This window comes from Mesoplodon mirus (genome assembly GCF_964341445.2).
Source record: "Mesoplodon mirus genome assembly, chromosome: 2".
NCBI lineage: Eukaryota > Metazoa > Chordata > Mammalia > Artiodactyla > Ziphiidae > Mesoplodon > Mesoplodon mirus.
In genome coordinates, this window is record NC_138977.1 from 119,886,789 (window position 1) to 119,902,261 (window position 15,473).

Here is a 15,473-nt window from a genome sequence, read left to right on the forward strand (position 1 = left end):
GAAGGGGTCGGGGAGAGAAACAGGAGCTCTTCAGAGATGGAAAGGAATGGCCAGCAGGGCAGCAAGAGCACGAAAGAGTGATTTGAGAAGGCCAAGGTGAGAGAGTTTCAGGGATGAATCCAATTGATCAAAAGTTCTAGACGGTGCCGTGACAATGCACAGAAGAAGCATTTTAACATGTCTTTTAAATTGAGCAACTAGAAAATCATTACCAACTTTGGTAGCAGCTGAGATAGAAATCAGAGCCCGGTGGGCTCAAAAAGTGAATGGGAACTAAAAACAGCATCCAGGTAACTCCTGTGAGGAAAGCAGACAGGGTGAACAAGGTACGCCGCGGGTTTATATGGGCTTCATAAATGATTAATAATACACTTCTGTGGAGAACATATTCGGGTGAGCGACGTGAACACACTATCTTTATGGGTCACAGTCAAATATGAGAAAGGGCAGGGGGTGTAACCTGAGTGAGAAAGCAGGACATGGCCTTTATTTTAGTTCACTGTGTTCTATGAGACACGCAGCTGAGACCATAACAAAGCATCACTCTCCAACCACATCATGTGTAGCTAAAGAGATGATCATTGGAGAGCAGGTGGCAGCTTGGACTCAGAGAGAGAGCACGGGAAGCTAGTTCCAAACTGGGACTCAAGCCAGATGCGAGGTTTGTGCCCAGGCTCAGTACCCACCCACTGGGGGCCTGCACAAGTCCCTGAAGGCTTCCTGGGCCTCATTTCCTCATCTCTAAATACAGATAGGGATGTAGATGATGATGATGTAATCTCCATAGAGATACATATATCAATATACAAAATCTACACCCCCCTGGAATTGTCTTGAGGATTCAATGAATTACTTCTTATTCATCAAAAGAAGAATAGATAAGCAAAATGTGGTATGTAATACAATGGAACATGATTCAGCCTCCAAAAGGAAGGAAATTCTGACATGTCACAACATAGACGAACCTTGGCCTAGTGAAATAAGCTAGTCACAAAAGGACAAATACCATATGATCCCACTAATGTGAGGTACCCAGACTAGTCAAATTCATAGAGACAGAAAGTAGAAATGGTGGTTGTCAGGGGCTGGGAAGGGGGGACAAGGGAGTTAATGGGGTTTTTTTAATTGAAGTATAGTTGATTTACAATGCTGTGTTAGTTTCTGGTATACAGCAAAGTGATTCAGATACACACACATATATATATATATATATATATATATATATATATATATTCTTCCTCATATTCTTTCCATCATAGTTTATTACAAGATACTGAATACAGTTCCCTGTGCTATACAGTAGGACCTTGCTGTTTAGCTACTCTCTATATAGTAGTGTGTATCTGCTAATCCCAAACTCCTAATTTATACCTCTCCCCCCACCTTTCCCCTTTTGGTAACCATAATTTTGTTTTATATGTCTGTGAGTCTGTTTCTGTTTTGGAAATAAGATCAATTGTATGATATTTCAGATTCCACATATAAATGTTATCATATGGTATTTGTCTTTCTCTGCCTTTGTCTGACTTACTTCACTTAGGTATGATAATTTCTAGGCCCATCCATGTTGCTGCAAATGGCATTATTTCATTCTTTTTTATGGCTGAGTAATATTCCATTGTATATATGTACCATATCTTCTTTATCCATTCATCTGTCGATGAACACTTAGGTTGCTTCCATGTCTTGGCTATTGTAACTAGTGCTTCTATGAACATAGAGGGGCATGTATCTTATCAAATTAGAGTTTTCTCTAGATACTTGCCCAGGAGTGGGATTGCACGATCATACCATTGCTCTATTTTCAGTTTTTTAAGGAACCTCCATACTGTTTTCCATAGTGGCCGCACCAATTTATAGTCCCACCGACAAGGTAGGAGAGCAGGGAGTTAGTGTTTAATGGGGACAGAGTTTCAGTTTTGGAAGATGACAAAGTTCTGGAGATGATGGTGGTGACGGCTGCACAACAGTGTGAATGTACCTAATGCCACTGAATTGTATACTTACAAATGGTTGAAATAGTAAATTTTATGTTACGTATATTTTATCACAGTGAAAATTTTTTAAAAATGAGTTCCTTCTTAAAGCATTTAGTAACTCTTACGCAAGTAAGAGTGTTACGCAAGTGTCTGTTAAATTAATAGAAACACAATACACCGGCAGATGCTAAAAACGGCCCGAGACTGGGGTGGAGGACCAGAAACACCTCCAAAGATCAAAAGAAAGAAAGAATTAAGTAGAACGTCAAGTTGGGAAGGGCCTGTGTGAGAAGGGGGCAGGAAACAAGGTGATACTTCAATGTCAGATGAAAAAAGAATAGAAATGGGATGTGAGATTCACCTGTTCTTTAAGAGAATCATGTAAAAGTTCACTCAACCAACATTTATAAGGAAGCACCTACCAGGTGCCAGGCACTCTGCTACGTGATTCCCGCAAAACTGCAGGACAGGCACGTGAGAAAACAACCAGCCTCGCTGTCAAGACAGGTTCTACAGAGCTGCCAAGATCAACTGAATGTAAAATGAGGACTAGGCTGGACAGGCCTGTGATGGTCAGAGCCCATTGGAGGTTGGAAATAAAGTGTAATTGCTGTGGCCGTGTTTATACCCAAGTAGAAGCAGACCTGTGCTCTGATTAGGCTAATCGCATTCATCACTACCCCTTCCCCCTCAAGCCTTTACCCAAGGAGAGGGGTCACCAGCAGACAGATGAGAACAATGGTTCACAGACTTTTCCAACAGGCCAGCACCTGGGACCCGGCCCCAGAGAGCCTGACTTAGCTGGTCTGGGGAAGAAGCTGGACATTTAAAAACTCTCCAGGTGATTCAAACGTGCAGCCAGGATTGAGAGCCACCGAATTAGAAATAGCTTCTGCCCTCCATCTAGTTCCGGTCCTGGGAGACCTTGGGTAGCCGAAAGAGCAGAAGATGCTCTGGAGGAAGAGTCAGGAGGAGGATGTGTTTTCATCCCTCAGTCAGAGGGGACCATCTGTGGATCTTACAGGATGACAGGAGACCCAGCTGCCCTTTGCAAAAGGAAATCCACCTCCACCTTCTCAGGGGGTGGGTGGGCTTCCCAGGGGAGCTTAGCACCCAGTCGTGCCTGTGCTTGTCAACGGGCCCTGCTGGCACTTAGCAGAAGGGCTTCCTAGGGCGTGTGATCCACCCCGGTCCCTGCCTCTGGAAGGAGCCCTCACCTGTCCAACCGGCAGATGGGTGCTTCCCGGAAAACGCAGTGAAGGGTCTCCCGGGCTCTTCGTCACTCAGGAGCGGGTAGAGGGAAGAGGGCCCCCAGGGGAGAGTATGTACCTCTGGGCCGCCCGGTGCAGGGTGGCCTGGGCCTGTGCCCTCAGGTGGCCCAGGAGGCCACTGAGGGCCGGCTGCTGTGAAGGGAGCTGAAAGTGCAGGCTGCTTCTCTCTTTCTCCAGGGCTTCTAATCTTTGTTGGATCATCTCAGCTGGAAAACAAAAATGATGAGAGGGGAATAAAGAACCATAAAACTCAAAATAGACAATCCAGTGTCCCTGGGCTCCACCCCCAGCCAACAGTCACCTCAATGACATAATACAAAGGTCACCTGTTTCTAGGTCATCACTTTCATCTCTTGGTTCATGCTTTTAAGAATCTTCCATCTTTTTATTGAAAACACAGCCCCACTAGCTTTCGTTCTTCTAACTCTCAGAGGTTACAGTCTATGTATTTATATGATGATTATCATTATGACCATCACATAGGAGGATACATCATACTAATTATTTTTAAAACCATGATGGCTATTTGGGAGAAAACCTGCTAATTTTGATGAGTCTGTATAACCGGTTGAAAAATATCAATGCTCATGGGGCTTCCCTGGTGGCACAGTGGTTGAGGGTCCGCCTGCCGATGCAGGGGATGCGGGTTTGTGCCACGGTCCGGGAGGATCCCACATGCCGCGGAACGGCTGGGCCAGTGAGCCATGGCCGCTGAGCCTGCGTATCCGGAGCCTGTGCTCTGCAACGGGAGAGGCCACAGCAGTGAAAGGCCCGCGTACCGCAAAAAAAAAAAAAAAAAAGAAAAATATCAGTGCCCAAATGTTGATTTTTGAGACTGTTTCCTTAGAAACTGTCCATCAACAGAGAACCAGTCCCAATTACTGAAGTCACAGAAGTGATGTTCAAACTGTCACGCTACAGCTGACCAGAGACCTGCTTCAGCTTGGGTGGAGGGGAGGCAGGCTCAGGTGTCGTGTGCAGCAACCCTGAGCCTCTGGGGATGTCAACTGCAAGACCTCCCCGTCAATTTACCGTATGCCTTGTGACCAATAACCAGAAACTTGCTCAGAGAATTTGCCAAGGATTCATTCTAGCAATACCAGAAAGGGTCGTCTACTTCCTGTTCAAGACCAAGTGACAGCTACTGCCAGGGCTCTCAGTCTGTGCCACCTTCTTCAGAGAGACAGCAGAGCTAATTCAGATGCTACACTTACAACACACGGTGGCGTCTGGCCTGACAGGTCTTCTAGGACAACGCCGAAAGGTACCTGACCCGTTCTCTAACACCAAAGCTTCATACTTTTAAAATATTTTATTTTAATTAATTTTTACATTTTTATTAATTTATTTACTTTATTATTCAGTTATTTCCTTATTTCTTGCTGTATAAAATCAAAACTTCAGTGAAAAGCGATGAAGTTCTTACCTTATATGCTTTAAAATAACATACTGATGCAGTGGTAAAGATGTATTAAGATACTATTACATAGGGATTAGGAGAAAACTGAGTTTTCACCTCAACTCTGACATTTCTAGCTGTCTGACCTTCAAGTGACTTAACCTTTCTAAGCTTCAATTTCCTAATGCAGAAACAGGCCTAATAATAGTCTGGACATCATAAGATCTTCTGAGGATTAAATGAGATAATCCACACAAAGCATTTAGCACCATGCCTGGCACCCAGCACGTGTCCAAAAGGATTGGCTATTACTAGTAGTGACAGCAAGTCCTGGCCTTCAAGTGTCCACAAGAAAGTCAGAAACCCAGGCTGGCCTCCCTCTGCCGGCCACCACATTGTAAACTGCACCCTCCCACTGCCAGGTGAAAAGTCCGCAGAGAACACAAGCTGATCCAGCAAAAGCAAACACTGGAAATGGGAAATTGACTGCTAAGAATCACATTCACAACGAATGGCAAAGGAAAATATGAATTATCCCAGGAAACAGCTGTGATTAGGTATGTTCTGTGCTGTCATTCATCTGCAGAAGTGTGGCTATCTTAAGTTATTTCTATTTTATGATTTTAAAAAGTGCACTACATCACTCCACAACAGTCAGAATGTCCATCATCGAAAAGTCTACAAACAATAAATACTGGAGAGGCTGTGGAGAAGAGGGAACCCTCTTGCACTGCTGGTGGGAATGTAAATTGATACAGCCGCTATGGAGAACAGTGTGGAGGTTCCTTAAAAAACTAAAAATAGAACTACCATACGACCCAGCAATCCCACTCCTGGGCATATATCCAGAGAAAACCATAATTCAAAAAGATACATGCACCTCAGTGTTCACTGCAGCACTATTTACAATAGCCAAGACATGGAAGCAACCTAAATGTCCATCGAGAGAAGAATGGATAAAAGAAGATGTGGTACATATATACAGTGGGACATTACTCAGCCATAAAAAAGAATGAAATAATGCCATTTGCAGCAACATGGATGGGCCTAGAGATTATCATACTAAGTGAAGTAAGTCAGAAACAGAAAGACAAATACCCTATGATATCACTTACATGTGGAATCTTTAAAAAAAATGACACAAATGAACTTATTTACAAGACAGAAGCAGACTCAGGGACTTCAAGAACAAACTTATGGTCACCAAAGTGGAAACGTGGTGGGGAGGGATAAATTAGGAGTTTGAGATTAACGTATACACGCAACTATGTATAAAATAGATAATCAACAAGGACCTACTGTAGAGCACAGGGAACTCTACTCAATATTCTGTAATAACCTATATGGGAAAAGAATCTGAAAAAGAATAGATATGTAAATACGTATAAACGAATCACCTTGCTGTACACCTGAAACTAACACAACATTGTAAATCAACTATACTCTAATATAAAATAAAATTTTTTAAAAAAGAAAAAGTGCACTAGGATGGTTATCACCGACTTTATAGCTTACTATTGTCTCTAATTTCTAACTTATCACCCACTCCATCCTCCCAATGGCTATCCCATTTAGCACAACTAAATGCTGTATTTGTGACTTCACGTCATTTGTGTGAATCCTGCTGTTTCTCTAAGAAAATCTCTCCCATCATGCTCTCTCTCTGGCCAGTGGTTTGAGGAAACATAACTTCACTGTCTCTGGCTTTTCTTTCCTGTAAACGTCTGCAAGATTTCTGCAGACACTGTTCATCTGATTTCAGTTTGTAGCTCGAGATCGAAAGTCAGAATTGTAGAGAATGCTGCACATAGCAGGTGCTGAATGAATGTGGTTGACTAACCATCTGACTGATAGAACACCAACAATTTAGAATTTGGGTCACATTTGTAAACAACGCTGAATAGTAAAAACAAAGTTAACCATGAAAGACATTACCAAGCGCTAAGCAAAATGATGCATTGAATATGTTCTTAATGACACTGTAAATTTGCTTTATGATTCTAACACACTTTATTTGTAGGACCTCAGCAAAGAAAATGCTAACCAACCTCTCATTCCACTTTGGATCAAACAAATGCATTTTTTGATGCTGCTACAGCATACTTATTAATGTTTAATTTAGGGGCAGTGCTCATCTGTTATTCACTGGCACCTCAGTCCTAAGTGCCTGTTACTTGGGTGACAATATGGAAACAGAATGAAAGAAAAGCACTTTCTACATCTATGCATAAATAAGCAAATAGGCATTTACAGAGCAGCAAGAAATCTTCACACATAAAGACATCCTGCTAAACAGATTCAATTCCTACTACCTTGTTCTGTCTGTGGGATGACAGAATATATGGTGTAAACCATTTTCTTGGCTGTGCAGCCATTCTACATTCTAAGGAGGCCCTTTAAAGTTAAGAAGCAATCAATGTCTTCCTAAATCATTTTCCCTTGGTTTGTACATAAGAAATGCTATTCATTGAGAGCAGAATATTGTAACAATTCCACATGACCGTACACATCGTGTGAGATGACCAGTTTACAAAGAACAAGACTGTGATAAAAGGGCTTCCCTGGTGGCGCAGTGGTTAAGAATCCGCCTGCCAATGCAGGGGACACGGGTTCGACCCCTGGTCTGGGAAGATCCCACATGCTGCGGAGCAACTAAGCCCGTGCACCACAACTACTGAAGCCCACGCACCTAGAGCACGTGCTTTGCAACAAGAAAAGCCACCGCAGTGAGAAGCCCTCGCACTGCAACAAAGAGTAGCCCCCAATTGACACAACTGGAGAAAAGCCCACACACAGCAACAGAGACCTAACGCAGCCAAAGATAAAATAAATACATTTAATAGGAAGAAAAAGACTGTGATAAAATGTATTTCAGACTAACCCAAGCCAGCCTCTGACATTTCAGTGTGTTGGACTCATTATCATAAAAATCAGCCACTATTGGGGCACTAAAGCCTTCAGGCATAATAATCATTTCTGAGCATCTATTACAGGTCTGGCACCATATATACATTATTTCTGAGCTTCACAGAAACTTGTAGAGCAGGAATACAAATGCAGAACCTAAAATGCAGAGAATTTAAGTAATGTGCCCAAGGCCTCAGAATGAGTAAGCAGCAAAGTCAGAATCTGAACCTTGACTCTTCTGGGGTCAAACCCTGGGGTTTTTCTATTATACTTCCCAGGAGCCATGCCTGAAGCCATGCCTGCTCCTATAGTTTCCCCATCACACAGGGATGCTATCTGTCTATTCATTTGTCGGGCTCCCTGGAGACTGGCATCCACTGGGCAGGGCCGAGCCTTAGTCATCTCTGCCAATATCCAGTTCAGCACTAGGCACACAGTAGGTACTGGTTAAAGGCTGAATAAATAAATAAATGTCTACATTTGTATGAAGAGCACTGTAGACACAGAAAAATAGCAACCATTCTACCTTGCTATCTATCAATCATGTTATCCTCACAACGACCTTGTGAGGGAAACACGGTTTGTTCCTACTTTGCAGATTGAAACACTGAGGCTCATGGAAAGTTTAAGAGATTTTTCTGGGTTAGTCGCACCGCTATGTGGATTCAGAAATAAAGCCAAGGTCTGTCTGACTCCAAAATCTGTGTGCTTCACACTGTGTTCTACAGGGACGATCACATCCTACAGTGTACACCATAACCTGAAATACACGCCCAGATGCGTTACGCACATGCAAACTATCAACTCATCTTTCACCTTACCCACCTTTCTCACAGAAAGCAGTCAGAAGCCAAAACAAACAAACAAACAAACTAGCAATAGTGAAGACAGCCTCAGATCCAATTCTAGGGGAATGGTTAAATAAACTATGGTACAGCCACTCATGTGGAATGGTATGTAGCAAGTCAAAAAACAATTAGAAAAACTGTGAGGGAATATTTTAATATTACAAGAGAAAAACAGGATACAAAATTATATGCACATAGGATCTGTATTGTAAGATATAAATATGGTTTTTTAAAAACCCAGGAGGAAATAAGAGTTTGGGCAATCAATCGTGCGATTGTAGGTGATTTTTTTCTCAATTTCACTGCTTATCAAATCAGCTGTAAAATCTTGAGCTGTTTAGTATTTAGAAAAGTATGATTAACCTATAAGTAACCTACTGGTTACTTATACTGCTCTTTGATTTCTGCATTAAAAATGGAGATTTGATTTCCTCAAATTCTTAATGCTAAACTGCTTAGGGTAAGCTTGGTCTGCCTGGGTCACAGAGCTTTTCAGTGTATCCCAAAGAGGATTGCCAGAAATGTTATATTTTAAGCTCACCGATGTGTGGAAAGAGGACTAAGAAATCACTTTGGTTGTGGTATAAAAGGAAAAACAAACATTTGGGGGAGATACAAAAATTTCAGGAGACAAGCAATAATTTAACCGTGATACTTGCCCACTCAGCACTTAGCCTGTCACCTTGTTCTTAGTACATATGTGTTGATTCACTGTGAAGTATTTCCATAGAATATTGGGTTTGAAGCATCTGTTCTTCCTCAGTAAGACTCTACCAGGCAAAATGAATGGTGAGTGATCAAAATAACAAAAGTAATGAAACTTCCAGGTTCTTCCCCAGGTCTTAGGTGTGTCATAAGACTAGCAAGCACTGTGTGTGAGTGTGTGTGTGTGTGTGAAGGGTGTGCACACAAATGCTGTCAATTGGCTTGCTTCAAGTAGCAGTATTCAGACACATCAGAAAACATACAGAATTCCTCAGGATCATGAGCTTTTCAAAGGAAGGCATGGTTATGGGTCCCTCTAAAATACTCTTTGCCTCAACTCTTAAAACTAAATTCATAAGAAAATGTTTCTTTCACCAAATGTCAATCACCAAATGTCCTAGGGAAGTAACTGACCAACTGAATTTTGGTCACTTATATAAAAGCCTCAGATTTTCGGAACTATAAAAATTGTCTCTAAAATATGTTTTCACAGATGCCGTGGAAAACTGGATCACTGCATCTGTGTGCTCTGTGCTCATCGTTCAGAATCTGCGGAGACTGAATTTCCACTGGCAGCTCAGTTGTCCGTGTACTTCTAAGAGCCACGGAAGGGGCCCCCCAGCAGTCCAACCACTTCCGACACCACTGTTATCACCACTCCCACCCCCACCATCACCACCAGCCCTGCCGCCACTGCCTCACCCTACTGAATATATCAGGAAGACAGACCCATCCAGCTCTCCAGCTGTTTATAGGGAGACATGAGTTGAAAGCACTTACAAGATGGAGGAACATTCATTTCCAAATAGCTGCAAAGTAGAGAACCCAAAAGAGGACAAGGGAGGAAAAGCCACTTAGCAGCACAATGAAGAAAGTTCAAAAGAACACACCCCAGGGCTTCCCTGGTGGCACAGTGGTTAAGAATCTACCTGCCAGTGCAAGGGACACAAGTTCGAGCCCTGGTCCGGGAAGATCCCACATGCTGCAGAGCAACTAAGCCCGTGCGCCACAACTACTGAGCCTGCGCTCTAGAGCCCGCGAGCCACAACTACTGAGCCCGCGTGCCACAACTACTGAAGCCCACACGCCTAGAGCCCATGCTCCACAACCAGAGAAGCCACAGTAATGAGAAGCCTGTGCACCGCAATGAAGAGTAGCCCCCCATCACCGCAACTAGAGAAAGCCCGCGCGCAGCAACGGAGACCCAACGCAGCCAAAAATAAAATAATTAATTAATTAATTAAAAAAACACACACACCCCGAAATATTAACAGTGGCTATCTCAAATAAAGGTGATTTTTAATTTATACTTCTGAACTTTCCAGATGTTTTTACAATGATCATGTATTGCTTAAAGTTCCACTTTTATATAAAATCATCTAAACACCCCCGTTAAAAGGTAGAGATAGTCAGATTGGGTAGAAAACCAAGATTCAGTTATATGCTGCCTAAAAGAAACCAGTCCAGCTTTGTTTGGATTAGCATTAGGATGATATATCTCTTTTCATGGTATTACTTTAAACCTTTTTATGTTTTTACATTTAAAATGTGTTCCTTAACAAGGACCTATGGTATATCACAGGGAACTATACTATTTTGTAATAACCTATAAGGGAAAAGAATCTGGAAAAGAATATTTTATATATATGTGTGTGTGTGTGTGTATACACACACACACACACACACACACACACACATATAACTGAATCACTTTGCTGTGCACCTGAAATTAACACAACATTGTAAACCAATTATACGTCAATTAATTAATTAATTAACTAATAAAAACGAATTTTGATAGATTAAAAAATTCCATTTTTAGAAATAAAAGGCAATTATCAGCTGGTTCATTCAGGCAACAGCAAGCAGGGTTCCTACCTGGAGTCAACTAGCATGAATTATGAAGTAAACACAGCTGGGTGTGATTTTTTTTTTCAGCCATTTAAAAATGTGTAAACTGTGAAAGAGAAACCCTTGTTTAAAATGTAATGGCAGATCCTCCTACATGAAACAATTTTTATGCCATGTTCTTCATTTTAATTGAATTTAGATATATGATCAGTCATTACCCAAATGGCTCAATCACTTCAGCAATTACTAACTCACTCAGCAATCTAGGTGCACGGCTGATAGATGGAACACCTCTGTGTACTGAGTATTGAAGTTTATTGGTATGAAAAGAGCAATGCTTTATAGCAGACTGACCACACCAGCAAGGCTGTGGGACATTTCTGCAAAGCAACAGCGCAACTTAAGGATTCGGCCATTGATTCCTGGGCCTCCTATAAAATGACACTATTGCAAATCCAAGCGGCCACTTTTGAGCCTCTCCTTCACGGGCTCCTTTATCTTTCTCCACCTCTGTTAAAGGGTTTGGGACCATTTAATAGTTGACATGCCTCTCAGTCCTCCGAACCTTCGACTGGCACCGAGGCTATTTTTAGAAATCATACAAATGAAAAAAGTTCAAATGCCTATTCATTCTCTCTGTCCATTGGTTTGGGTTCCACTCCATTTTCACGATCAAACTGGACATGGCGTTCAATTAGTTCCTATGAACAGATTTCTCATGAGTAATTTGCTCTGCTGGTATTTTCAGACAAAATTAGCTGGACACATCTGCTTGTCACCACTCAAAAACCACAGGCTCCCTCAACCCTTTTAATAGTAATCGCTGCAACCTGTAATCTTTTCAGACTTAATTGTTCTTTTGTAGAACATCTTTGAACATATTCATCTCTAATGGAATTCGGGACATTAGGAGTGCACTGTTGACCAACCGCTGTCATTATTTTAAAAATATAATGCAAATCACATGGATGTGTCTGTCCCTTTCGACAGTGGACAAATGGAACACACCAGTGTGATGCTCAGTGCCAAGAGTATTCTACTAAATTGATCTCTGGCTAATGACACGGCAACACGAACAGCTTAAATTCTTGGAGCGGCATAAAGGGATCGAGGTAAAATGGTATATTACAACAAATAAAACCGTGACCTTCAATTCAAAGGCCATGTTAATGGAGGGAAATCACAAACCAGCAGCCAGCGATCAGAATTACTAACTAAAGAGCAACCATTTCAGCGTTCTGTGAACCTGCAAATGTACTGCTTGCAAGCAATGCCTCTATAAAGAGTAAGGAGAAGCTATAGGATGTAGAAGGCTCTCTAGTTTCAGAAGCATCTTCCTGGAGTCCTTAGGCACCTTGCAGATTTTAGAAATAAAACTGCAGTTGGTAGGAACATTCTCCCAGAGCAGGAAGGCAATAGTAACAAAAAGCAGACACAAGAAACACCTTGAATCCTTTGTGGAACGCACTAAAATCCCCACATGGTCCCAGGTGACAGACAGTCACGGTCCCCGGCCGTTAGGCCCTTCAATACTTAAGTATAAGTCCAAGGGCAGAGCTTCCAAACCCCTGAGCTACAAAAATAAGAGTGGTTGGCGGATCGGTGACCCTTACTTGATGAAGAAGTCCAATTCCTGGACCCAGAAGGGGACTCCCGGCCGGTGCGGACCCAGGGCAGGAGGACCGAGCTCCTGAAGGCGGAAGATGATGTCGCCTTGTTGATGGCTGTCTCCCGCCACCTAACATAGTCAATATTTATGGACTTAGTCAACATTTATGGAGTGAGTGGGGAAGGCTATGTGCACACTCTCAGAACAAACCTTGGCTTTAAACTCCTGAAAACTAGAATCTTAAAGATAAACGTCACAGATTGTATGTTACCCTAAAGATAGGATCTAAGGATGTATAAAATGATCAGGTAAACAGTTTAAAGGGGAGTGGTGTGATTCCTCTCTCTGTGTATAAAATCCTCTAGTATGAGAAGAAAATCAAAAATGTTTAATGATTTCTTTGCTTAAGGATCAGAAGCCCCAGATTTTAGTCCCAGATCCACTGGGCCCAACTTTGTAATCTTGGGATTATTTAATTTCTCTAAGACTCAGTTCCTCATCTGAGGATATCTGAAGAATCACATTAAACAACTTGTGCCACCAGCTTACTGTGAAATGGCAAGGAAAGAACACCTGTGAATGGTTTTGAAAAATATAAGTGGCAGAGTTGTTACAAAAAGTAAAAATGATTCAGAGAACTGCTGTGATGGCCCAACTTGTTGATTCAGATCTAATTCAACTCAAATGACATCGCTTTAGAATGCAGCCTACATTCCGTGTGGCCCAGCACCTGGAGGGCTGTCAGCTATGGAGGAGTTTATGCCAGGTCTTGCTGTGTGCATCCTTTAGCGTAACGTAAACTGTACATCAGCTTCCTGGCTCCCTGCCCATCCTCCGTTCACACACGTAGGCAACACAAGCTTTAGCTTCTAGGGTACCAATGGTTCTGAGCTGCCCAGAAGTCAGAAAGCCCTTGGAGGAACATCATGACACACTGATAGACTAGGCATTCACAGAAATATCTATAGGTTTGCCAGATAAAATTACTGCGAGGAGCACTGTTGTCCAGGAAGAAGAGAGAGAAAGAAAAAAACAAAAAACAAAAAAACTGTAGGACTGGCATAACAAAGACTTTGAGTTTTCCACTGCATATCTTTTGCTACATGTTCATCCATTTTATTATCTTGCAGACCCCAGCAAACAAGTGGTAGCAGGCACTGATGCACTGGTTTTTTAAGAAAAAAATGATGATATTACTCACGACCAAGTATTGACTTCATTAATACGTCAACTCTACTCCTGGGTAGATTCTATTAATTTTTTTTTTTTTTTTTTTTTTGCGGTACGCGGGCCTTTCACTGTTGTGGCCTCTCCCGTTGTGGAGCACAGGCTCCGGACGCGCAGGCTCAGTGGCCATGGCTCACGGGCCTAGCCTCTCTGCGGCATGTGGGATCTTCCCGGACCGGGGCACGAACCCATGTCCCCTGCATCGGCAGGCAGACTCTCAACCACTGAGCCACCAGGGAAGCCCCTGGGTAGATTCTATTAAGCACGCAAGTCCTCTCTGAATTAGCAATCCTGATTGTTGCACACCAGATTCCTGCAGGGAGGGTAAAATCTCACAGTTGACCCTTACCTATCAAAGCCTAAGGAGGAACGTGTGTATTTCCAGAAGGATCGTGCAGTGCGTGCATGTCTCTTCTCTTGCACTCTAAAACCACCTGCTGCTCTTCCGGGTAAGATGGCGGAAGAGTAAGACGCGGAGATCACCTTCCTCCCCACGGATACACCAGAAATACAGCTACACGTGGAACAACTCCTACAGAACACCTACTGAACGCTGGCAGAAGACCCCAGACCTCCCAAAAGGCAAGAAACTCCCCACATACCTGGGTAGGGCAAAGCGGAGAGATCCCCACACAGAGGATCAGTGCCAAGCGGCACTCACCAGCCCGAGAGGCTTGTCTGCTCGCCCGCCGGGGCAGGCGGTGCTGGAAGCTGAGGCTCGGGCTTCGGTCAGAGCGCAGGGAGAGGACTGGGGCTGGTGGCAAGAACTCAGCCACAGCTGATGTGCCACAGCTAGCCGGCAGGGAGTCCGGGAAAACTCTGGAGCTGCCGAAGAAGCAAGAGACTTTTTCTTCCCTCTTGGTTTCCTGGTGCGCGAGGAGAGGGGATTAAGAGCGCTGCTTAAAGGGGCTCCACAGACGGGCGCGAGTCGCGACTGAAAGCGCGGAGCCCAGAGACGGGCGTGGGACGCTGGGGCTGCTGCTGCCGCCGCCAAGAAGCCTGTGTGCGAGCGCAGGTCACTGCCCACACCGCCCTTCCGGGAGCCCGTGCAGCCCGCCACTGCCGGGGTCCCGGGATCCAGGGGCGGCTTCCCTGGGAGAACGCATAGCGTGCCTCGGGCTGGTGCAACGTCACGACGACCTCTACCGCTGCAGGCTCACCCCGCACTCCGTGCCCCTCCCTCCCGCCCAGCCTGAGTGAGCCAGAGTCCCCGAAGAGGCTGCTCCTTTAACCCTGTCCTATCTGAGCGAAGAACAGACGCCCTCCGGCGACCTACACGCAGAGGCGGGGCCAAATCCAAAGCTGAGACCCAGGAGCTGTGAGAACAAAGAAGAGAAAGGGAAACCTCTCCCAGCAGCCTCAGAAGCAGCGGATTAAAGCTCCACAATCAACTTGATGTACCCTGCATCTGTGGAATACATGAATAGACAACAAATCATCCCAAATTGAGGAGCCAGGAGGCAGTGCTGTGCCTCTGAGCTGGGAGAGCCAACTTCAGGACACTGGTCCACAAGAGACCTCCCAGCTCCACATAATATCAAACGGCGACAATCTTCCACAGATCTCCATCTCAACACCAGCACCCAGCTTCACTCAACGACCAGCAAGCTATAGTGCTGGACACCCTATGCCAAACAACTAGCAAGACAGGAACACAACACCACCCATTAGCAGAGA

General features: G+C 43.8%; 1 protein-coding gene across 2 annotated transcripts in view; it reads right to left on the minus strand.

Moving 5' to 3' along the window:
* DISC1 (DISC1 scaffold protein) overlaps positions 1 to 15,473 on the minus strand; it is a 368,262-nt gene that overhangs the window by 258,788 nt on the left and 94,001 nt on the right. For both annotated transcript variants that reach the window (XM_082638731.1, XM_082638730.1), the window contains exon 4: positions 3,309 to 3,456. In XM_082638731.1, the coding sequence (XP_082494857.1) occupies positions 3,309 to 3,456 (148 nt within the window). The remainder of the gene's footprint in view (positions 1 to 3,308; positions 3,457 to 15,473) is intronic.